Genomic DNA, 22,694 nt, shown 5'->3' with positions numbered 1-22,694 from the left:
TGAAGGATGGATGCTGCCTGCACCGCTACCAGGCAGGTGCTGGGGTGGGGGATCCAGATGGACCTGGGGGCTCACTGCCCCCATCCCCTCCTGGCTCCCCAGCACCTCCTGGCTCCCCTGGCTCGTCCCATGGCACGAGCATCTGGGGCTGGGGAGCAGGGCTGAGGGGGTCTGGGAGGGACAACCCCATACAGACCCTGTCACCTGCCTCTGGCCCCGGGACGTTGCGGGAGCCCGGTCCCTGGCTCCGGAGGTTTTCCATGTTATTCCACAGCCCCGCTGTATAAATATTCTCTGCTGTAAGGATTGCGAGGTACATTTGAAAAGGAGCCAAGGAACAAATTATGTAAAGAGCGAAGCAGAAGAGCAAACAACAGCAGGACTGGGTTAGGACCCGCCGCGAACACCAATGCAGAACGCCTGGATCAGGGGGGGCCCAGCTCTGCTCTCAGCGCCAGGGTGCTCCCAAAATCCTCACCCAAAGGCTACCCCGAGAGGCGGCAGCGCTGGCGCAGGGATCATCGGCTCCGTGGAGAGCAGGGGAAACTGAGGCACGGCACAGAGGGCTGAGAAGAGAGCTGGGCACAAAGAGGGTGGAGGGGTGGCAGGCAAAGCAGGGATGGAGCACCCAGGGCAAAGCTGCAATGCTCTTGGGGCAGCACAGCACCCCGACTCGGGGCAGAACCGGGACCTGCCCCTCCTTGGAGTGGCCCTGGAGCCAGAAACAAAGATCTGGCAACTCCTTGAGATGCCAGAGCACCTCACCCGGCACCAATGCTCCAGGATCAAATGACCTGCGGGCAGCCAGCCTGCACCAAGCCACGCTGCTGAACACAGCGAGGCACCCCTGTGCCTTTAAAAATCTGCTGGAAGAAAATGTTGAAAGGAAAAGAGAAAAAAAAAAAAAATCCCAAGAAAAAAGCTAAATCCAAAATAAATAAACGGCCACATCCGGATTTTTCCCCTGAGACACTAATAAAGGCTTTATGAGTTTGATATGAATTACCCTCCCCAGCCATTTACAGCTGATCTTCTGGAAGGCATTAGGCTGCTCACCCCTTCCCCAGCCCGGGGATGCCTCGGGGCAGGCGCAGCAGGGGCACCGCTGCCCCATCCGCGGCTCTGGGGGTGCCGCTCAGGGCTCAGCTCTTTCGAGGAGTGACTGGAGGGGCTCTTCTGGCTGTCACCATTCACCACCTAACACCCAGGAGGGGGAAGGAAGCCTCATGCTCCTGCGGCAGGGGTTGAGTCCAGCTCACGCCGTGTGCTCCCAAAAGCTCTGCCTGCCAGCCCTGCTTCTGCCGTGTCAGCACCCTCCTCTCTCAAGGGACAGAGGGACATGGTGGCAATGACCAGCCCCCCCACCACGGGCAGGGTGTGCAGGAGGGAGCAGCCCTGTCACCATCATCATCGGTCCTGAGAGGGAAGGAAGGATTTTCATCCATGCAGGCTTCGCACAGGAAAGCACCACAATGCTCCTCCTGAGCTGTCCCAGGCCAGCTCCCCGGGACATTAAATTTAAAGCAGCAAACTGTTCGAGGAAAACAGCTGCGGGCCACAGCCGGCAGCCATTTCCTCTGGGCCAAAAGCTGGAGCCTGTGTGAAGCCAGGCTCCATGCTGGGAAGGCTGGGAGGAGCACAGAGGGAAGCAGCGTTTTCCCTGCACCATCCGGCCAAGCTCTGCCCACCGCTGCCCTCTCCCTCTCTCCAGGACCGAGTGTTCCTTTCCTCTGCCCACAGCTGCTTTCAGGGTGCCTGGCTTCTCGGTGGCCTCCAAAATGGGGCCAGGACCCCTCCCTGTGTCCACCTCTGAGTGTGGGTTTGATGGGGCTGTCATGCTGGGGTAGAGACCGTGCAGGTCTTTGGGGCATCCCAGGTTTCCTCTGCCTTTCCTGGCACACACAAACAATGATGCTCCTCAGCAGAAATGCCTCAGCATGGGTCCCAGCAACCTCTGGGCCTGGTGCTTCCTCCTGGGCTCTGTGGGCACCAGGTGAAGGGGTTGAGGTGGGTGGCAGGTGCTGGGCACCCTGTGGGACAAAGGTGCCACCCCAAAGCTGTGATGGAGGGAGAGGCAGATGCCACTTCTGGGAGTGAGGGATGGAAGCAGAGGTCCTTCAGCCAACTCCAAGCCTGTCTCTCCCCAGCATTCCAGCACACATGGGCTTGCTCTGAATCTGCAGTGTTTGCCCCCCAGTTCCTCATGGCTGCTGCTCAAACCCGAGTTGCCTGATGCCTCCCACAAACAGCAACCGTGGAAAACCACTGGGAAAGAGTAAGAAGCCCTACTCACCCCCATCCCTCTGCCAGGCCCTCCATGTTTGCAGGGGGGAGTTGTGGAAAGAACCTGGGGAGCTATTAACAATCCAGAGAGCGTTCAGCATGGATGCTTTTGGGCAGAGTGGCCTGCAGGTCAGCACATGGTTTGGATTTGGCTCTCCCCCTCCCTTCCATCTAATTAGGCTGAGAGCAGAGAGTGTTCCCCCCGGGTGCTGAACACGTGCACGGCACAAGCATCACCTCCTGTGGGGAGAAACTGGCCCTGGGAGCCCCCTCCCCGGGGTGGGCAAGGCAGCCAGGTAGCCTAGGGAGGTCCGCAGGCATTTGGGGGGGAGCCAAGGATTTAATGAAGGGGTTTGAACTCATTATCTGGCCCAGGTTCAAAGAATGCAAGAACAGGAATCATGCGCATAAATGCGGGTGGTGGGAAGGGGCTGGAGGCCCTCCAGGAGGATGGAGATTACTGCAACAAACTGCTCCTGCTCTGCCTCTGCCGGCCCAGCCTGCAGCAGTGCCTGCAGCCACCCTCTGCCATAGGAGCAAGGGGGTCCCTTCCCCTCTCCCATCCCCTCACCTCCCCCTGCCAACCTGGAGCCCTCCAAACCCTGTGCCTGAGGCACCTGGTGGCTGTGGGTTGGCTGAGCTGGGGCAGAAGGGTCATCACTTGGTGGCAATCGTGTCCCCCGCGTTGTCCCATCCAGGGCACCCCAAAATGAGCAGAAAGAAACAGGTGTGGGGATCTCCAGGTGCTGAGGTTTCAAGGCTGTTACCTGTCTCCCTGGTTAGGGGCAGACTGGGGCTTCTCAGCGGTGCCAGCAGGATGCAGGAGAGGAGCTGTGGCTGTGCTGGCTGCCGGTGACACCAGTGCAGAGGGGGATGTGGGACCATTTAGGATGCAAATCTCATTCCCAGGGGGAAACCCTGGACCAAGGTTCTCATCCCAGCACTGCAAAGCCAAGCTTCTGAAATGCTGAGGGCACTGCCAGGTGCCATACCCCTGCCACTCCAGTGTCCAGGGCCCACCCTGCCAGCTCAGCTGCCACACACTGCCACACCCTGCACTCCCCAGCATATCACAGATCCATATCATAGAATCAGATAGTGGTTTGGCTTGGAAGGAACTTCAAAGATCATTTAGTTTCAACATCCCTGCGTGGGCAGGGACACCTCCCACCAGCCCAGGGTGCTCCAAGCCCCATCCAACCTGGGCTGAGACACTGCCAGGGATGGGGCAGCCTGGGCCAGGGGCTCAGCACCCTCACAGTGAAGAATATCCCCCTCATGTCTAAGCTACATCTCCCCTCTTCCAGTTTAACCCCATTAGCCCTTGTCCTGTGCCCTTGTCAAAAGTTCCTCCCCAGCTTTCTTTAGCCCCCCTTCAGGTACTGGAAGGCCTCCACGAGGTTTCCCCAGAGCCTTCTCTTCTCCAGGCTGAACAACCCCAACTTCCTCATCCTGTCTTCGCAGGAGAGGTGCTCACAGAGGTGAGACTGATGGGTCTGAAGTTCCCTGTAACAGTCCTCAGCTCCACCATGCAGCTCAAGGGAGGAAAGGGATGCAGATCTTCACCCAAGGCTTCCTCCTGCTCCTGATGCCAGTCCCAGTACAGGGGACAGTGTTGAAACCAAGGCACGAGGCTGAAATCAACGCCTGGCAAAGTCCCATCCCTGGATGGGGCTCCTGACAGTGAGTGTCTTGCACTGATGCAAGTGGAAGCCACCTGCCACTGTGGTCCCCAAACCACATTAATATGAAGAACTCAGACCTTCCATAGATCTGTGCAGGCAAGGACAGCAGCCCACAGGGCTCAGGACAGCCACAAGCACCTCCAGCGTAACACTGTGGCATCAAGAAAGCAACACCAGATTTTCCAGTCCAGCTGAGAGCTCCTCGGATGTTCTGCTGCTTTGATTATTTGACAGACCATGTTTTTTAAATTATTCTTGTATAAATATTTACACGTTTTTACAAGAACCATGCTTTGAGAAACAGGCCACAGCAGAGGAAGGGCCAGAGGAGAGGGGGCTGGATGCTGGATTGCTCCATCCTTGCTTAGCAGGTCAGCTTGGGGTGAGTGCAGCCAGTGGGGGACAACAGGGACACCCATGACCAGGGCCCTGGGGCAATGCATGCTGTGTGCTGACAGCCCTCCTGAATGAAAGGTGGGCTGGTTAGTGTGATCCTGCCCCTTCCCTTGTCTTCCCTGGCTGTTCCCTCCCTGGGGAGCAGAGCCCTGCCAAGCACCAGACCAAATTGCCTGCTGTGGGGTGCACGTTGCCGGCCACTGCTGGGAGTCCTGTGCTGTGTGTCCAAGCCTCCTTGCGGCCCCCTTTGCCTGGCCAGGTCCAAAAAATACCTCCCATGGCCACCACCCCAAGATGAGAAAGTCCCTTTGTCACCCCTGCCACTGGGCAGGGAGGGAGAGGCACCGTGGCTGCCAGCAGGATGGAGATCACTCCTTTGTCCCCCGCTCCCACCCTGGGTACAGCTCCTCCATCCTCAGTTCCCACCTGGCCACTGCACCCCAGGCTAAACCTCACACCCCAGGCTGGATCAGAGAGGAGGTGGTGGGTGCTGGGAACCCCTGGGAGACTTCCAGAGAGAGAAAGGGATGGGGTGGGGGGCTCTGGGTGCTGCTGCAGCCCCGACATCGGCTTTCAGGGACGCAGGATCAGGGCTGCAGGGACAGTGGCTGCAGAAAAGCCTCCCAGTGTCTTGGAGTCTCTCCCCACTGGCCCCGTCGTGCTCCCTGGGACTGTTGCTGTGTTTTTTGAGCAGGATGAGGGTGAGCTCCCCCCTTCCCCCACCCACAGATGGGATCCACAACCCAGCCTCGAGTTTTCCGCTGAGCTCAGCAGAAATTCACCCAGAAGGTCAGTGACCAGAGAAAGGGATGATCAATCATTAAATAAATTGTTTTCATTTCCCAGGATAAAGGGGAGGAAAAGGGGGGCGGGGGAGGGTGTTGGGCCAGGACTGGAAAAGAAAAAGAGCACAAGGCAGAAAAACCACCCCCCCCTGTGCTCCCTGCCATTGGCATCCTCGGCTCCTTCCTTCCCTGCGCTTTTACAGCCAAAGCTCTTAATGTGATTATAATAATTATTTCTTTCCTAGGCTTTTTTTTTTTTTTTTTTAATAAACAGCCTCTTTTGATACGTCGCTGGGGGAAGCCAAGACTCCAGCTGAGGCCTGGCCTGGAGGAAGGAGCAGGGGCTGGGGGAGCGTGCGAATGTGCACGGGTGCGTGCAGGCAAGCACGTGTGTGCAGGGCCCCACTGGAGCGTGCAAGCACACCCAGGGCTGTGAAAACCCAGGGCCCCCCAGGGACAAGCAGGCAGGGGTTTCCTCTCCACTTCTCTCGGTCTGGATGCCCCACTTAGTGCCTCCTCACACCCCTACTCACCCACTACTCTGTGTGGTCGTGTCCCGTCCCGTCCCCCCCCCCAGTCCTGGGGCTGGGCTTTGAAATGTTGAAAAAGAAACCCTTTTTGCCAAAATAAACAGCCTGTCATGTTAAATTACTCTCCCTTCCTCTCTTTCTCCCCTGCCTGCAAGCCCCCTCCCCAGCCCAGTCGTTTTGCTGGGGGCCATGCCAGCCTGGGGAGGAGGCCTGTGTGCCAGTGCTGGAGCTGGTGCACACCTTGGGCACTGGGGCAGAGCATCACCTACCTCTCAGTTCCTGGACTCCCTGACCCCCATCAGCTCCTCCACCCACCCTTCTGCTGAGCTGTGATGGTGTTTTTCAGGGCACAGGACACCACACACGGCTCTCACCCATAACTGCCTTGACTTGTGCTCCCACGTCCCAGGGTTTTTCCCCTCTCTGGCTTGACTTTGCTTTTATTTTTCAGATGTTTTGCCCCTCCTGTTTCTAACAGGGTGAAAATTCATAGAACCATAAAATGCTGAGATGGAAAACAAGCGATTAGCTCATTCAGCCCGGCCCCTTTGCCAGTGCCAGGCTGTTCCCTGCCAGCCTCCTGGTAACTTGTCCAGACTGAGCACCGTGCACTCCAGCCATGTCTTCCATAGCCTAATTAACCTTTTAGTTAGGAAATTTCTCCCAGTGCTTCAGCTCCAGCAGTAATCTATAATGTTTAAGCCTCCCCTTCACAGAAGTGGTCACAGAGCCCCACGCTCAGCTGTAACCCCCCTTCCCACACGGGTTCCTGCTGTCACAGAGCCTCCCCTGCTCTGACCAAGGGCAGGGACGGTTTGCAGGGAAGCCTGGGAATACTGAACCGTGATGTCTTGCTGGGAGATCCCTGCCCTCCATCCACGGGCTGTAAGTGACCAGGAGTTCCAGCTCAGGACCTCAGAAGCTGGGGAACCTGCCCTGGGACAGGCTCGACATGCACCCCCTCTACAGCCTCTGTGGGACTGTATAAAGGTACAGCCAGAAAGGCCGTGAAGAAACAACAACCGAGCTCTGCCTGTCCTGACTGAGGGCAGCTCAGGGGTGCCTGAGCCTGCCCCAGGCGTTTCTCCTCCACCAGAGCTGGAAAGTGACCAGGACGGAGCTGGGATGGAGCAAGGAGGCAAACCACAGCCAGCGTCTCAGCGGCTCCTGCTCCTCCTGGCGGCAGTCGGGATCGGGACCGCCGCTTCTGCCGCCGCTCCGGGCTCACTCCCACCCGCTGCACAGCGGTTTTGGGGACAAAAAGGCCGCTTTGCCCGCACTCCCCGCGCGGGTGGCCCCGCAGCCCAGCACTGTCGCCATGGCGACCGCAGCCCCAGCGCTTCGGGCGGGGGGTGCTGATGCGGGACCGGGCCGGGTGCCGAGCCAACCTGGGCCGGGGTGGGAGGGCGGTGGTTCCGCTTCATCCGGAACCGGCTGGGAGGGGGTGTTGCAGGCACGCAACGCCAGGGCCGGGAGAAGCGCGGGTGACTACAGCATCGTCCTGGCGGAACCCTTTGGCCGGGGGATCCTTTGTCATCCTGAAGGGCTTGCTGGGGGCGGGGGAAGCCGCGGTGTGTCTCGGTGCCCTGCCCTGGGACTGCCCCGGGGAGGGGACGCGGTGCTCCCGGCAGCTCTCCGAGGCAGTGGTGCTTGTTAGCGCCTGGCTCTGTCTTCCCTCTGCCCGCCCTACCCTGGCTCCCAGCCCTCCCCTCCCTGCCCACGTATTTTTACTCTTCCCGGGAGCAGTCTCAGGACAGCAGCGGAGCTGCCATGGCAGCCAGCGCTTCCCACTGGTGCAGCTACCTTGGGGTCATCCTCTCCCGCGAGAGGCAGCGGCTGGAGCACTACCAGCAGGCTGAGGACATCCTCCTGACCCTGCTGGAGGGCGTCCACGCCAGGGAGCCCCGCTTCCTTGTGGACTATGCCAGGAACCTGGAAGCTTTCGAGTTCGCTCTCCGTGCCTCCGAGGATGCTGTCACTGTGGAGGTTCCCCTGCAGATCGATGCCGATGCCCTGCAGGTGCTGGCATGCCGGCCCGAGAACTCCCCCGACGGGCACCCTCTGGGGCTGGGCACCTGCTACCTGGAAGTGCCTTCCCCGGGGGTGGGTTTGGAGGACTGGACCAGCAGCGTGAGTAGAACGGAGCGGAGTGATGGTGCAGGATGCCTCGTACCCAGCAAAGTCCTCCAGCACCTGAAAGAGCTCCTTGTTTCGGCCATCGTGTGCTGCCAACGCCACTTCCTGCTTCAGCCAGGTGTGTATCCCAGAGCAGAGCTTCCTGGGGCTGGGAGCTGCCTTCAGCACAGCCGGGGAAACCAGCTCAGCAGTGTTGGCTGTGCAGACAGGCTGGGGTGCAAGTCCCTGGGGATGTGGTCCACCCAAAGCCAGAAGAGCGAGTGAAAGCCCTGCTGTGTGCTGGGACAGGCTTTGCCCTCAGCTAAGGAAGGGGAAATGCAAATCATTCCTTGGCAGCAGAGCCACCCTTGGGCATCTTCACCCTTGGTGGGTGGCAGCTCCGTGCAGGGAGCACCTATCCCTGCCTTTAGTCCCCAGGGAGAGTTTGCTCAGGACTTGGCGTGTTTGGCTCACCCTAAGAGTGTTCCCTCCACCTATTCTGGCCTCTGGGTGCCCCTGGTTCCCTGGAGGAGTCTGGCTGGAGGGGGAGCTGGAAAGACATAAGGGCTGCACTGGGGCCTTGGGGCATGGGCCTGACCCTGTGCACACATGGTCCCCAGCTGGAAACAGAATCCTTAGCAAATGGTAGGGAAGGGATCCTGGGAATGCCCGTAGTGCTCCCATTAGCTTCTTCATGCATTTCCATCTCCAAAGGTGCTTTGTGAAGTAAATCTCAGCCCTGATGGAAAGGTGATGTGAGTGGACCAGCAGGTCTGAAAGTCTCTTAGCCCAGCCCCAGCAAGCCCACCATTCCTTTCTTCATCCACAGCCAAGCCAGAGCCCTTCATACTCCCCCACCCCTGCAGCCTGAGGTCTTTTCTGGTCTGTTTTTCTTGAACCACATTGTTTTTCTTTGCACTGCTCAGCCACCCATCACCACGACTCCATCTGGATCCTTGGGGCTCCCTCGTCTGAGCCCACATCTGCTGGCCTGGCCCTGACCCCTGCTGGAGCAATGCTCCTTCCCAAAACCATCCCAGTGTGGGGTATGGATGGTGGCTTTGGCCAGTGAGCTGCAGCCTAAGTGCAGCATTGGAGAGGGACGAGTTGAGCAGGGTGGGACATGCTCAGGGCTGTCACAGCACAGAGCTGCCTGGTTCAGCCTGCGGGACCGGCTGCGGGAGCCTCTGAACCACAACCAAACCCTCTGCCTTTAGGTGACCTCAACGCCGAAAATCTGCAGGAAGATGCCATGGAGCTCTCCCTGCTGATCCGTGGTGGCTGGAGGACCATCCGCTTTGACATCGTCCCAGTGGTGAGGAGGCAGCAGGAGCCACCCTGGCTCAGGGGCTGGCAGGGTAAGAGGGGCTTCCCCCAAGCCAGCCTTCGGAAGGCCACGGAAGAGGCCCACTTCATCCCTGCCTCTCCCCATTGCTGGAGGTGAGCAACGGGGCCACGTGCAAAGCAAAAAGGGGATGGGAATGTGGAGGGACGTGTCCACAGGGGAGTGAAGTCACTTCCTGATACCCAAAGCTGCTGCCCTGTGTTGAGGGAAAAACCTCAGCCAGATTTCAGGCAGCTCAAGGAAAGGGGAGGGAGGATGTAACTGAAGGAGCCCCTCCAGGCTGTCCACAAGAGTTGAACCCGGGCTGTGCAGGAGAGTGGCAGCTCTCAGATCCCTGCTTGGGTTTCAGGGATGAGCCTCAGCAGCAGGGTGACAAAGTACCTCCCAGGTGGGGCTGTGGGTGGCCAGGGTGACACACGGCTCACCTGTCAGAACTGCTACCAGGCCCCAAGGAGGGGCCAAGCATCTGGCTGGACCAGCCCAGGCTTATTCCAGGCACGATGTGATCCAGCCAGATGCTCGGTCCCTTCCTGGGGTCACATCCAACCTCCCTCCTGGGGCAGCCTGCGGCCTTTTCCAATGCACTTAGGGGAGCACAACCCCGCTTTGCTTCCCCTCTTTTCCCTCCTGGAATGGCAGGAGCTGCTCAGCAGCAGCCCCATCACACTGCAAATCTCCCCAGACCCTCTTCTCCAGAGACGGATGCAGGATGTTGCACGCCTGGGGCCGCACGGGTGTCTGTGGGGGATGTTCGTGCACTCTGTATCACTACAGGTATCCTCTCCCTACCTGGGAGGATGCTGGTATCCATCCTCCCTCTCACTGGACCCTGCTTTCTCTCACCAGATCCTCCACTCACCTCCCTGTGCTGAAGCTGCTGCAGGAGGTGGACATGCTGAAGGGCCCTCGGCTGGATAGCCTTCGCCTGCTCGACCAGCTCCGCAGCCAGGACTGGGAAGAGGGGGGTGGGAAAGGTGGTCTCACTTTCAACCACCTGAAGGTAGGTAGGATCTGCTGGGAGGACTCTGGGTCTCTGGGCAGGCAGAGGCAAGGCTGCTCATCTGCACCCCATCCTTGCCGACTCATTGGTGGAGGAAGATCCTACTTAAGCAACAAAGCAAAGTGCCTGTAGTGCTTTGGGATGTACCAGCCCATGGCTGTGTCCAGAAAGGATGCAGGCTGCTGGCCATGGTTAGAAGGGCAAATGGCAGGCTCTTGCTGGGTTGAACCAGCAGCCTCCAGCCTGAGATACACCGTGTGTACCCATGTGCCAGGCAGTCCCTGGTGCAGGCTGCCTGTGTCTGCAGGGGCCATGCTGCCACTCATCCTGTGCCCTGGCATGTTTGGAGGTGCCTGTGCAGGGTTGAGGGCAGTGTTTCCCCTCTAGTGTTTCCTCTCTGGACCTGTGCCAGCTGGTCAGAAAAGGAGCCATGCTGGGGGCAGTGCTTGGTGGTGCAACCTGGGTGTGCCCTGCCTTTGGTGGCTCTCCAGGCAAATTCATCTTCTGTTAAGAGCATGGCTCCAGCTCCAACTAACACAAATACTGGGGGGTTTCCTTTATGTTGTGGTTTTTAATTTGTTGTTGTTGTTGTTCAAAAGAGCATAGTATGCATTTGTCCTTCAAAAAAGCATCTTCTGCTCCAGCCCATGGTGTGCACTGCCCATTAGGCCATGTCACCAAGAGGCATTGGTGTTGGGCTGTTTGCCAGAGCAGCACTGAAGAAGTTGGTGTAGCAGCTGCTGGGGGTTCACCTGCCTTGCCAGCAGCTGAAACTACAGGCAGGGATTTTTTTACTGTTGCTTGGTGCCTGTGGAAAGCTTGGGTGGGTTGTTTCAGAGCTGCTGCAGAGCTGGGACCTGCCCGAGATCTGAGACAGGGGCTCTTTGGGGAGCAAAGAGGGGCAGCAGCTGTGCCTGCAGCAGCTCCAGGAGCCTGTGCAGTCACAGACTGCTTGAGGTGTGGCTGCAGGGTGACCTGCAGGGTGTGAAGGCACAGCCTGTGTCAGGAGTCAGATCCCCACACCCTTCTCTCCCTCCCTGCAGATGGTGCTGCTGTGGGGCACGGAGCTCTTCCCCTCCCCAGAGGACTGGCAGGATCTGGAGGGCTCTGTCTACAGGCTCCTGGTGATCCTGCTCCGCTGCCTGGCCACCCGGCACCTCCCACACTTCCTGCACCCAGAGGAGAACCTCTTCCGTGGAGAGGACCTGGACCTCGCCTCCCTCTACTGCAAGGTGGAGAGTTTTGCCTGGAACCCCCAAGGCTTCCTCCGCTTCCATTTTGGCCTCCCTGTCAGGACCAACAGTTGCGAGGCAGACCCCGGCACCCGAGCCCTCCTGCAGCTCCCTGCTAAGGATGGGTCCTACTGGGACACAGCCTACTTTGACATCCTGCTCCGCCAGGTAACTGGAACCAGAAACCCACGGGCTGGGCTCTTGAGGCAGAGTGTGGCAGCACCGAGAAACCTCCGGGGTGGGGCAGCTTAGGAGCTGCTGGAATTTGCTCCCCAGAGCCCTCCATCCCTTGGTAGCTGCTGGCATGTGCTGCCCATTCCTGCTGGGGAGGCTGTAGGGAGTTGGCAGTGCTGGGGCATGGGGCTCCAGCAGAGTGGGAAGCTTTTTCCCTTCAGTCTCCTTCTGCCTCCTCTTAGTTCCAGGTCTACCTGGTCCAGGATGGTGCACGCCACTCGGCAATGTCCGAGCTCTACTCCAAGATCCAGCAAGAAATCCCACAGCAGAACTGAGCAGGGCCCTGCTGCCACCTCATCTGGGGTATCTCAAAGCCCAGGGTGGGTGGAAGGAGAGCTACAGGGCCCGGGAGCAGCACGCTGCCATAGCACTTTATTGAGGGAAGATGGTACCGATGAGCGAGCTGCAGCTGGGTGGGGATGCACGGACTCTCTGGGTGCTGGGGAGGGTGTTTGATCCCAGGGTGCATAATATGGGGGTGATGACTGGCATCCTGTGCAGCTGGGCTCTGGTGTAGGGGTGACCGAGGGTGATGGGAGGGCAAGGGACCTGTGGCTGGCTCCTGCATCCAGCCCTGGTGTGGGGCCTGCCAGCTTGCAGTGGGGCTGCCAGCCAGGGGGAGGTGAGGAGCTGGGCAGGGGGCAGACCATCAGGGTGAGAAGCTACCCGGGAGAAGAGGCTTTGAGCCACGTCCTGCACTTGCCAGGCTGCAACCCTCACCTCCACATCCCCTGTTCTCCCGACTTCTCCGTCCTGTCTGTATGGTGAGTGGAGCCCCTCTGCCTGCCCGCTGGGTGGCTGGAGGGAAGTGCCACGCTGCCTCGCCTGGATGCCTCTGTGCAGGGCTCTGTCTCACAGCCTGCAGCGGGGGCAGTGCCTCAGGGCCTCTCGCAGGGCACGCAGCACCCTGGTCACGTTCTCGCTGGTCGAGTTGCAGCCCATGAGGCCGATGCGCAGGACCTGGGAGGAGAAGGGCAAGAATCTCCCTGCAGCACCCATCGCTGTGGCCCTGCTCCAGCACCATCCCCCTGCGAGCAGAGCGCACCAGGAGCGGCCAGGGGGGGCATCTGGGCACCGGTGCGTTTGCACAAGTCCCTGCTTGCTCCTGTATAACACGTGTTGCCTCTGAAGACATGTCAGCCTGCTGATTATGTGCCTGGTTATTCAATTACACTCAGCAATTATGTGAGGTTAGGAGCCACTACGCTTTGCTGAAGGTGATGGGATGCATCCAGCTGTCTGTTTGCTGTTTGCAGCCACAGAGCACCACTTAACCATAGGGTGCCTGGCTGTGGGCACTGGAAGGGGAGAACTCTGCCCACCTTGCCTGCTGAGGGGCCCAAGCCCCCAGCAATCTCAATGCCGTAGTTGTCCATGAGAAAAGCTGTGATCTCCTTCCAGTCATAGCCCTCAGGCACCCTGACAGTGGTGATGGTGGGAAGTCTTGCCTTCTGTGGAAGAGAGATACTGGGTTAAATCTGCAGCTCTGTTGCCTTTGTCCCCCAGTGGGCCTGGCAGCATGAAAGCATGGCTGGAGGGGGGGAGTTTCTCTGCTTGCATCAAGAGCTGCCCAGGCACATCTTTAGCTGCACCAGACCATGTTCTCACGCTGCCCCTGCACCACAGTGGTGGTCTCACCCAGCACCCACCTCCTCCTTCACAAAGAGCTCAAGGCCCATGTCACGCAGCCCCTGGCACAGCTGGGCACAGCTGGCTCGGTGACGCTCCCACGAGCTCTCCAAACCCTGTGGGTGAAGAGGAAGGAGAAAGTCCTGGCACGCACCCCTCTCCCCTGCCCCGCTCTCAATGCCAGTGCCCCCCTGTCTGCCTGGCATTGCTCACCAGCTCTGCCAGCATGGCCAGGCCTTCCCGCAGGCTGAAGAAGCTGTTGGTCGGGGCAGTGTGATGGTACCTGCAAAACCCAAGGGGCACCCAGGTGAGTTGGGCCCAGCCTGCAGCTGGTGGTACTCCAGCTCGCAGTGTGGGCAACTGGGGTGCAGCAACCTCCCTCTCCTTCACCCAGTGCAGAAGGGAGGAAAATCCTCCAGGGCTGCTTTGCGAGCAGCAGACAGGGTGATGGGCAGACAGGGCTCGAGTGCTGCAGGGCGTGGGGTGGGACAGGACTGGGGGTGGGACAGTTGTGGCCACCTGTCCTGGGACAGCCTGCCCTTACCTTCGTGGCTTCCCGTCACAGCCCCAGTAGTTTGCCAGCCAGCCCATGTCCAGGTAGAAGGACTGGGGCTTCGTCTTCCTCCTCAGCATTTTCTCCCTGATGAATCAGAGTGCCGGGGAGAAGCTGGACCTTGAATGTCCACCAAATCTGGGGCAGGGACAGCCCTGAAGAAGAGCCACCCCAAAGCAAGTGCAGAGTTTGGTTCCAGCACTCATTGCTGCACAGGGCTGGACTGGGCTCTGACCCTGCAGAGCTGCTGCTGCTGGTGCTCTCCAGACTTGGGGCTGGAGCAGAGTGGAGTGGGTGGCTGCCTCCCTGAGCCCTTTTCCCTCAGTGGGACAGTGCTGCCCTCCCTTACCTGGCTCGCTGGCTGAACGAGATGGGAGCGCTGCCGGGGGGGACGTTGAGGACCTTCTGAGACCCTGAGTAGAGGACGTCAATCTCTGCCCAAGAAGGGAGGCAGCTTATTAGGGTCCAGGGGCTCCCAGCAGGGACATGCTCTGCCCACCCAACCCAGCCACGGGTGGTCAGTGGGAAGCACAGGGTGCCACACACTGCAGGTCCTGCTTGTCTTTGGCCTGGTGTGGGAGACACCCTGGCACTGCTGACAGTGCCCCAAGGGGAGCAGGCTCTCTGCCTGCAGCTGGACCAGTTTCATAGAATCATAGAATTGGCTGGGTTGGAAGGGACCTCAGAGCTCATCAAGTCCAACCCTTGATCCACTCCCCCCGTGGTTCCCAGCCCATGGCACTGAGTGCCACATCCAGGCTCTTTTGAAATATCTCCAGGGATGGAGAATCCACCCCTTCCCTGGGCAGCCCATTCCAATGGCTGATCACCCTCTCCAGAGAGAAATTCTTTCTAATGTCCAACCTAAACCTCCCCTGGCACAACTTGAGACCTCTTGTGCCCTCTTGTCTTGCTGAGGGTTGCCTGGGAAAAGAGCGCAACCCCCACTATCCCACTGCCATCCCTTTCTGACCCAGGTGTGGGTCCCCTGGGTGCCTGTGATGGCACTGTGGCCCTTACCCTGCTGGTCCATGAAGATGGGGGCTCCCCCGAGGGATGCCACAGCATCCACGAGCAGCAGGCAGCCATACCTGTGGGGGGACAGAGCTCAGCCTAATGTCCCCAGCGCCTCCCCTTGTCACCCCTCTGCTTGCAGCCCTGGTGTTCTGGTCCCTCCTCTAAGGCCATGTGTCTCACTGGCACCAACTGCTTCCAGCACAACAGACCCAGAGGAGAGCCCAGGGCGTCTAAATCACCCTGATGGTGCCCTAGGAGTGCCACCAGCCCCCAGGAGTGCCTGCTGTGCACTGACCGGTGGCACAGGTTGCCCAGCCCCTCCAGTGGCTGCAGCACCCCTGTTGAAGACTCGCCATGGGTGATGAAGAGCACCGAGGGCTTCTGCTGTGCCAGGCCCTGTGTGAAAGAGGGGAAAGTGACCTCCCCTGAGTCTGGCTCGCTCACTCCCACCTTCCCACACCATGGCAGACACTCACCTCCTCGATGTCCTGCAGAGTGAAGTAATCGCCCGGGGGCTTCAGCAGCTCACGAACATTGGCTCCTGGGAGGGATTGTGACAGAGGGAGAGGGAGGTTTGGGGACACTTCCCACTGGGCAGCCGCCTGCTTCACGGGGGAATTGGTCACGAGTGAACCAAGAGTGCAGCCACCCACCAGGTGGCCCGGTGGAAAAACTTCTGTAACCCTGCAAAACCACCTGGAGTGCTCTCCAGCTTCAGAAGCCACGTCACCAGTCACTGCTGCCCGGACAGGGACAGCAAGCCAGGGGTCACTTTCTCACATCCTGCTCACAAGCCCTGTCCCTCAAGCCCTGGCAGTGCAGCCCAGCTCTCCCCAGCATACCCAGCCTCCTGGCAATCTCAGCAGCACGTTGTCCCCAGATACCATTGATGGCCACCAGCACCGTGTCACCCTGCTCCAGGAGGTTGAGGAGGGCAGCCTCCATGGCGCAGTGGCCGGTGCCACTGATAGCCAGGGTCAGCTGGTTCTGTGTCTGGAAGGCGTACTGGATGCCCGCCTTGATCTCATCCATCACCTGCACGGGACCAATCGGCACCGCTGTTGTGCCCCTCACCCTGGCAGAGCTGTCCTAGACCATCACGGGGGGCCAGGGAGAGGAAGAGAGAGGAGGGGAGGAAGGCTGGGCTGGGACAGCTCACCTGCAGCATCTCGGGGTGCATGTGGCCCAGGAGCTGCCGGCCGCTTGCAGCCAGGATGCGGGGGGGGACATTGCTGGGCCCTGGCCCCAGCATCAGTCTCTCTGGCATGGCCAGGGGCTGGAGCAGCCTCTGGGGTGGGGGGACATGGAGCAGGCTGCTGGTCATGGCTTGCCTTGCTGTCCCCAGGAGCCCAGCTCGGAGGTGAGGAGCAGTGGAGTGGAGGTTTCCTGTGCAGCACCGAGCACTGCAGCACAGTGCATCCTGTGCCAGCAGTGTCCAGTGTCCCAGTGGACCCTGACCCCAGGGTGCAGAGCTCCCTCCCACTGGCACGGACTCTGCCCCTGGCCACCTCCTTGTCCAGTTAATGTGCCACCAGCACTTTCCCTGTGCTGTTTCAGCCCTCCCATTTTTGGGGCTCCCCTTTGTTGGTGCTGGGGGGAGTTGCTCCCCAGGCACACCAGCCCCTAGAACTTGCAAGCACCCACACAGCTTGCCTCAGTAGCCCCCAGGACACTGAGGCTGATGGTCCCCAACACCATCCCAGCAGGTGGGATTCCTGCTCCTGGGCACAAAGCTCCCATGCCGTGGGATGGTCGCACTGGTACTGGCCCAGCACAGCTGCCACGGTCCTGATTCCTCCAGCAGCACAAAACTTTTCCAGACAGGTCTCCCTGGCCAAGGACCTGCCTTGCAGAAGGACACCTGGCCAAGTGACAACCTCCTGGAGGAGGCTGACCATCGTGATGGTTTGCATGAGGTCACTCAGTGAGTTCTGCTCTGTGTCCTTGCCACAGCTGTGTCCCTGCCACAGAGAGCCATGCTGTGTGGACTCAGCCTGGCCTGTGGGCATCACAGAGTGTCCCAGTGGTGCCACAGGCCACGCGTGACCACTGAACACGCTGTGCCTGTCACGTGCCCATGGTCCATCCTCTGGAAAGTTCTCTGCCATCCGTACTCTGAAACGGGCAGCCTGATGTTCATCACTGAGCCTGGGAAATGGTGTGGGTGACATCGCATCCACAGGTAGCCTGGGGGCTGCTGCCCACTCACCATTTCATGAAGTGAGGACCCCAGAAGTCCTGCTGTCCTGAGAGGTCCCAAGTCAGTGCCTCATCCTGTGCCTCAGCCATGTGCTCTTCTGGCTGAGGGACTCTCCACTGCCAGGTTTGCTGCTGGATGCTCACAGCATCACTGAAACACTCACTTACTATAACACTGGCAGGAGAGACCCACCAGGGGGTAAGATGAAGACCTCTGTTGCCTGACCTGTAATGAGAGTGGGGGCAAGGCTGGGGCAGTGAGGGGACATGTGGCCTCGTGGTCGGTGTGGAGAGGCGAGGGAGGATGCGCTGCTGGAAACAGCTGGCGACAAAGGCGTAATCTTCTTTCCACGCTGGGTCCAAATTCCCCGGCGCAGATGGACAGGGAGCTGCCGTGCCACCCCGGGTGGCTGCGGGGCGGGGGGGCTCATCGGCCCGGAGGGGTGAATGGAGAGGTTGGGGGCCCGAGCCTGGGGCCGGCGGGGAGCCCTGGAGGGGGCACTCTCCCCCACAGGGTACCCCGGCAGGGAAGCCGGGATGGGGGGGGCTGTTGCTGGGCGACGGTTACCAGGCGACGGTTGCGGGGTGACGCGCGGGGCCCCGCCCCTCTCTGCGCCCTTGCGGCGGTTCCGCAGCTCGGACCGGAGCCGGGGGGGGGGGGATGCGCTGACGTCACCGCTCCATCCCCGGTCCCTCCCTGCCGGTTCCCCCCCCCCTCCGCCTCCTCCCTTTCTCCGGGGTGAGGGCGGCCAACCAGAGCGCGGGGCGGGGACCGCAGGGGCGGGGCTGCCACCACCCGCACCGGCACCGCATCGCAGCGCATCGCATCGCACCGGCCCCTCGGCCCCATGCCGGCCATCCCCGCCCGCGGCTGAGCGCTGCGCCCCGCCGAGCCGGGCACAGGCAGGGGTACAGGCAGAGGCAGAGGTACAGCCAGAGGTACAGCCAGAGGCACAGGTAGGGTCGGGCGGCACCGTGCGCGGTCGAACAGCCCCGCCGGGACCGGGAGGGGCTGCAGCAGCGCGGTCCCCAGGCAATGACCGAGGAGGAGGGGGGGCCACGGGGCTGCTCTGCGGTGGTGGTGCCCCCCCTGTCGCTCCCGGAGGGGTGGGGGGCGAGCGGGATTCTCCGTCTCGGGAGCCCTGCGGGGCGGGGGGCTGCGGACGGCGGCCATTTTAAGGGGACCCCAATGCGGGAGGGAGGGAGGAAGCGAGGTTGAGCGGGGGCTGCCCGAGGGTCCCCAGCGCAGCAGCAGGCGGGTGACGCCCTTGTTTCCAGAAGGATCCCGCCGGGCGGGGGGCCTCCCCGCAGATGGGGCGACGCCACTGTGGCCCCGCCAGCAGCCTGAACTGGGGATGGGAGGGATGCCGTAGCTGCAGCTCGTGGGAGAGGGCAGACAGACCTTTTCCCACCCCAGAGCTGCCCCCGCTCTCCCCTCCGGGGCAGGTGGATGTGGCCGTGAAGCTGAGCTATGTTGCGCCATCATCATTATGCTTCAGAATCAACCACCGGGCATGAGGGAGAGGTGGGTGCCCCGGCTGGGGGTCTTGCCTGTGGGGGTTGCTGGTGAAGGCACAGCAAAACGGAGGCTTTTGCTTCCCCCCCAAGGACGGGCTGCTGCTGATAACCTCGGGGGCAGCAGGGTGAGGGATGCCATGTCACTGTGGGCCAGCGCTGATGGCTTCTGGCTGGAGGAAGGAGTGGTCCCTGGGTGAAGGGCCTGGTGCAGAGCCTTACACTTGGCCACCTTGGATCCCAGGAAGCAGCCCTGCATCTGCCCTGTTGTCTTCCTCATCATCATCCCCCATAGGGCAGCATCCTCCTCCCTGTCAGCTGGGGTCTCCTACATGCTCAGGTTCCAACCTCAGCTGCAGGGCTTAAGGAGGACAAGGAACCAGCCAAGCATCTCCCCTGCTACCTTCCACCCTAGATCCCAGAACGGCTCCTCAGCAGGTGACCTCAGTGGCATGGGGGGAGGAGGGGGCAGCAGATCCATCTGGGTTATGACCAGGGGTGTGGTGGGCTACCATCCCTGCACGCTGCTGCTGACGTCCATTTTGTCTGGAAGGAAGCAGCTGGTGCTGGGACAGATGCTGCCACCATCCCCCATCTCCCTGTGTGTGACCAGAGCTGCAGCCCCAAACCCCAGGGGTTGTTGGGACCTTCCCACCCCCTGGCTGGCCTTCTGTGCCCACCCACGCTGGTAACCTGCCGGAGCTTGCTGCCTTTTCCATGTGGCTTTTCTCTGCAGTTGTAGTGTGTGGAAGAGAGGATGGAGGGAGTGGGTGATGGAGGGCAAGGTGACTCGCCTTAGCAGCATAGATGGGGAGCTGGCTAGTGGTGAGCAAAACCCCTCATCTGCAGCCTTAAACGTGCTAACTGCATATTTTAATCCATGTTGAAAATCTAGGGGAGCTGCAAATGCTGCCTCAAAGCCATGTGCCCCATCAGGGCAGGCTGGAGGTGAGGAGGCACAAGGTAGGGTGCCCATGATGGCAGCGGGGAAGCATGGGGCTGGCTTTCAGCTGGGGATGGGGGTCACCTGCCTCTGACCTGTGCTGTCCTCCAAGCTGCTTCCCAGCCTGTGGATGCTGCTCTGGGGAAAACTGCACTGTCACAGCCCCTCGCCCTGCATGGGGTGGGAGGTGAACAGGGAGCAGGCGCTGGGCTTGGATGGCAGGCAGCACAATGATGCCATGTCATCCTGGCCAGCTGTCCCCAGGGCCCTCTGTCGTCCCCAGAAGAAAGGCAGGGTACCACAGCCCCAGGCAGAGCTGGAAGGCCCCAATAAGGGGTGCAGAGGAAGGGCTCATTAAAACAAAGCCTGTTAGTGGCTGGGGAGGAGCAGCCAGACGGGGCGTCCACCCTCGCCACCGAGGTGACGTGGGGATGTGCGTAGACAAAAGGAAAAGCTCGTCTTGGATTTCCTTTGGTGCAGGCAGCTCTTCGTCTACCAGAGCTGCTGGTAGTCCCAGTGATGCAGCCCCTGCTCTGTGCTGAGCACAGGGAATGGGACATTCTGGCTGCACACATAAGCATCACTTGAACCAGGTGTCCAGAGGACAAGAAGCACGGCACGTCCCCGCAGCATCCTTGGGGGAAGAGTTCACTGTGGGTGGCACTTGGGGACTATGCTCCTCATCCCTCTGTTCACCTCTTGGCAGTGAAAGGAGGGCTGCCAATTGTTAGCCCTCAGACTTAAGAGAGCTCTTGTTAGCTAATCTCTGCTCAATTAATCTTAGCTGATCCATCTAATCATCACTCTCTGGGCCTTTCTGTCATTGCCTAGGGCTGGTGGGTGTGCGGTTTGGGATGGGCAGAGCGCAGCAGGCAGCGCAGGATGGGGGTGAAGAGATGCCCTGCAGAGCCCGGGGGCAGGGCTGGACCTTCCATCATGGCCCCCGGAACTCTGCTGTCCTCCACCACCCCCGCCCTTGTGTGTGGGGTGGCCTTGGAAGGAGGCGGGGAGGGAGCCCGGAGCGGGGCCACGGTCCTGGCCCTCTCCCAGTGAAAGGTTAATAGCGGCTTATTGAATTTCTCTCGATGGCAGATTAAAGAGGCGGTGGCTGATTGTCCCCGGGCAGACCGAGGCTTTGGCTGGGCTGGAGCTGCCCGCTCGCCCTCGGAGGGGCTTCCTCCCCCCGCCCCGGCTGCCATAGCCCCACTTCTGCACCGTGTGTCCCCTCTCTGCGGGATGCAGAGCACCTGTGGGCTGCGGTGCTGCTGCCATTCGGCTGCTGGCTGAATCCCTCGGCAGGGAAATCAAGAGGCAGGAGGGGATGGAGCTGGGCAGGGGCTGCCAGCACTGCCCATGGCACTGCCACGGGGCTGCTCCTGCGCTGCGGCAGAGCCGTGGGGTCTGGGGAGCTGCAGAGGAGCAGGAGGGGAAGCCAGAGGGGGAAGCTGAAGGAAATGGACGGAGGCAGAAAATGGAGCTGAGCTTGCGGCTCTGCAGCAGGGAATACCTGCAGGGAGAAGAGCCCGGGCGGCGGGGCTGGGAGAGCCACATGGATTGCTGGGAATGCGCCGAGATGCGGCGTCGGAGTGGGAGGGAGAGAGGAAGGGTCCTGCCGGTGAGGAGGGGGCTGCTGGGCTGGGAGGGGAGGTGGAGAGGACCCTCCGGGCAGAGCAGGGCGGCCCAGCAGCAGATGGAGGGCGCGGAGCAAGGCAAGGCGCCCGGAAAAGTGGGACGGAGGAGAAACCGGAGCTGCTGTGAGGGAAATGATAGGGCTGGAGGGGCTGCGATGGTCACGGCACAGCGGCGGGAGGGAACGAGGGCAGAGTCTGAACTGCCCCTTGTCAGGCAGCAGTCCCGGGCTGGCGGGGTCACTGATGGATCTGCTGCTGTTCCAGTGCTGCCAGGCAGGGAAACTGACCGGGAAACTCAGCCGTCTCTTTGCAGCCCTGGGAGCTGGAGAGGCTGTAAAGCCAGGAGGCTCCAGTCCTGGCTGTGGAGGAGGAGAGGGAAGTGTTTGCCGTGGGTGCTGCGTGGGGTTTGGCCCAGCAGCTGATCCATGGTCCCTGGGTGCCAATGGTGCCACAGGGTGGGCCAGCGACCTCATGAAAATGCAACCTTTCCACCCAGGAGTATATCCCATCGTTGCATGGGAAAAAACCCAACTGTTTTGTTCCCGTTTGGCGAGGAACACTCTTTGATTTTTCCTTTCTCCACCACCTGAGGAAGCAGCAGCAGCAGCAGCGGGAGGCAGGCTGAGGCCTTCAGGTCTGTCACAGCCTGCTCAGGGCCTCAGCCCCCATGGCAAATGCTGCTCAAAATAATCTGCACGAAGGACTCTGGGTCTCTTTAGTTTGGAGAAAAGGAGACTGAGGGGTGACCTCATCAATGTTTTCAAATATGTAAGGGGTGAGTGTCAGGGAGATGGAGTTAGGCTTTTCTCAGTGGTGACCAGTGATAGGACAAGGGGTAATGGGTGTAAATTGGAGCATAGGAGGTTCAAGTTGAATATCAGAAAAAATTTTTTTACTGTAAGGGTGACAGAGCCCTGGAACAGGCTGCCCAGGGGGGTTGTGGAGTCTCCTTCACTGGAGACATTCAAAACCCACCTGGACACGTTCCTAGGGGATGTACTCTAGGGGGCCCTGCTCTGGCAGGGGGGGTTGGACTAGATGATCTTTTGAGGTCCCTTCCAACCCCTAGGATTCTAGGATTCTATGATAAGGAGGCCTGAGACCTCATGCTCCAGCTTTGGAGCTGCTGGGATTTAAGGGTGTGTTTGCTGAGAGCAGTGGGAGCCCCAGAGCCATCCCAGTGGGGTGCTGAGGGAAGGATTTGGGGTCTGTCCTCCTTCTGCCACTGGGGATGCAAGCTCGCTTTTAAAACAGGTGAAGCATTTTTGAAACACAGCACAAAGCTTATCATACTTTCTTCCTGTGAATTTTTCCACTGCACCGTGAATATACCTGCCTTTAGGTAGACCTTGCACTGGTTTTCCTCCCACCCACTTTGGAAATGAAATGGGAGCTGTCAAACCTCAATTAGTTTTAAGGCCATCCCCTGTTCATGAGGCATTTTTCATTCTGTGTATTTATTTCTTTTCCTTCCTTTTTTTTTTTTTTTTTTTTTTTTTTTTTTTTTTTTTTTTTCCTCCTCCTTTTCCACAACTGTATTTTTCATTTCCACCATGGGAAAACCCATCTGGGCAGGAGAAGTTTAATGTATTACAACAAGGC

At 60.0% G+C, this 22,694-nt stretch overlaps 3 protein-coding genes across 26 annotated transcripts in view; 2 read left to right on the top strand and 1 right to left on the bottom strand.

Annotated features, from left to right (window-relative positions):
* Positions 1-7,377: 7,377 nt before the first annotated feature.
* Positions 7,378-12,096, top strand: MAB21L4 (mab-21 like 4). Its single transcript, XM_071751646.1, has 5 exons — positions 7,378-7,933; positions 9,012-9,234; positions 9,986-10,139; positions 11,183-11,539; positions 11,788-12,096. The coding sequence occupies exons 1-5, from the start codon at positions 7,450-7,452 to the stop codon at positions 11,878-11,880; spliced, it is 1,311 nt and encodes a 436-aa protein (XP_071607747.1). The 5' UTR covers positions 7,378-7,449; the 3' UTR covers positions 11,881-12,096.
* On the bottom strand, positions 11,961-16,256 carry AGXT (alanine--glyoxylate aminotransferase). Of its 2 annotated transcripts, XM_071751647.1 has the most exons (11): positions 15,964-16,256; positions 15,647-15,839; positions 15,281-15,345; positions 15,100-15,200; positions 14,808-14,878; positions 14,137-14,221; positions 13,779-13,874; positions 13,448-13,517; positions 13,255-13,350; positions 12,928-13,056; positions 11,961-12,565 (listed from the first exon to the last, which is right to left on the bottom strand). In XM_071751647.1, the coding sequence occupies exons 1-11, from the start codon at positions 16,126-16,128 to the stop codon at positions 12,458-12,460; spliced, it is 1,179 nt and encodes a 392-aa protein (XP_071607748.1). In that variant the 5' UTR covers positions 16,129-16,256; the 3' UTR covers positions 11,961-12,457. The 2 variants fall into 2 exon arrangements, with proteins under 2 accessions (XP_071607748.1, XP_071607750.1); XM_071751649.1 differs by lacking the exon at positions 13,779-13,874.
* A 1,525-nt stretch (positions 16,257-17,781) lies between these two features.
* The window catches only part of KIF1A (kinesin family member 1A), a 42,387-nt gene continuing 37,474 nt past the window's right edge, over positions 17,782-22,694 (top strand). For 22 of the 23 annotated variants that reach the window (XM_071751636.1, XM_071751635.1, XM_071751634.1 and 19 more), the window contains exon 1: positions 17,782-17,960. The gene's annotated coding sequence lies outside the window, so the exon portion shown is untranslated. The remainder of the gene's footprint in view (positions 17,961-22,694) is intronic. The other variant, XM_071751614.1, reaches the window with a different exon arrangement.

The sequence above is a fragment of the Heliangelus exortis genome, chromosome 9, assembly GCF_036169615.1.
Source record: "Heliangelus exortis chromosome 9, bHelExo1.hap1, whole genome shotgun sequence".
Taxonomy (NCBI): domain Eukaryota; kingdom Metazoa; phylum Chordata; class Aves; order Apodiformes; family Trochilidae; genus Heliangelus; species Heliangelus exortis.
The sequence above is the reverse complement of the archived record's forward strand: the minus strand, read 5'-3'. Positions and strand labels throughout refer to the sequence as shown.

Bases quoted from the DNA above. Each gene is read 5' to 3' on its own strand.
- MAB21L4 (XM_071751646.1), top strand. From the start codon at position 7,450: ATGGCAGCCAGCGCTTCCCACTGGTGCAGCTACCTTGGGGTCATCCTC. The intron at 7,934-9,011 runs GTGTGTATCCCA...CTCTGCCTTTAG, and splicing joins CCACTTCCTGCTTCAGCCAG to GTGACCTCAACGCCGAAAAT. The intron at 9,235-9,985 runs GTGAGCAACGGG...TTCTCTCACCAG, and splicing joins GCCTCTCCCCATTGCTGGAG to ATCCTCCACTCACCTCCCTG.
- AGXT (XM_071751647.1), bottom strand. From the start codon at position 16,128: ATGACCAGCAGCCTGCTCCATGTCCCCCCACCCCAGAGGCTGCTCCAG. The intron at 13,351-13,447 runs GTGAGCAATGCC...CTTCACCCACAG, and splicing joins TGGCCATGCTGGCAGAGCTG to GGTTTGGAGAGCTCGTGGGA. The intron at 12,566-12,927 runs GTGGGCAGAGTT...TTCTCCTCCCAG, and splicing joins TGGGCCCCTCAGCAGGCAAG to GTCCTGCGCATCGGCCTCAT.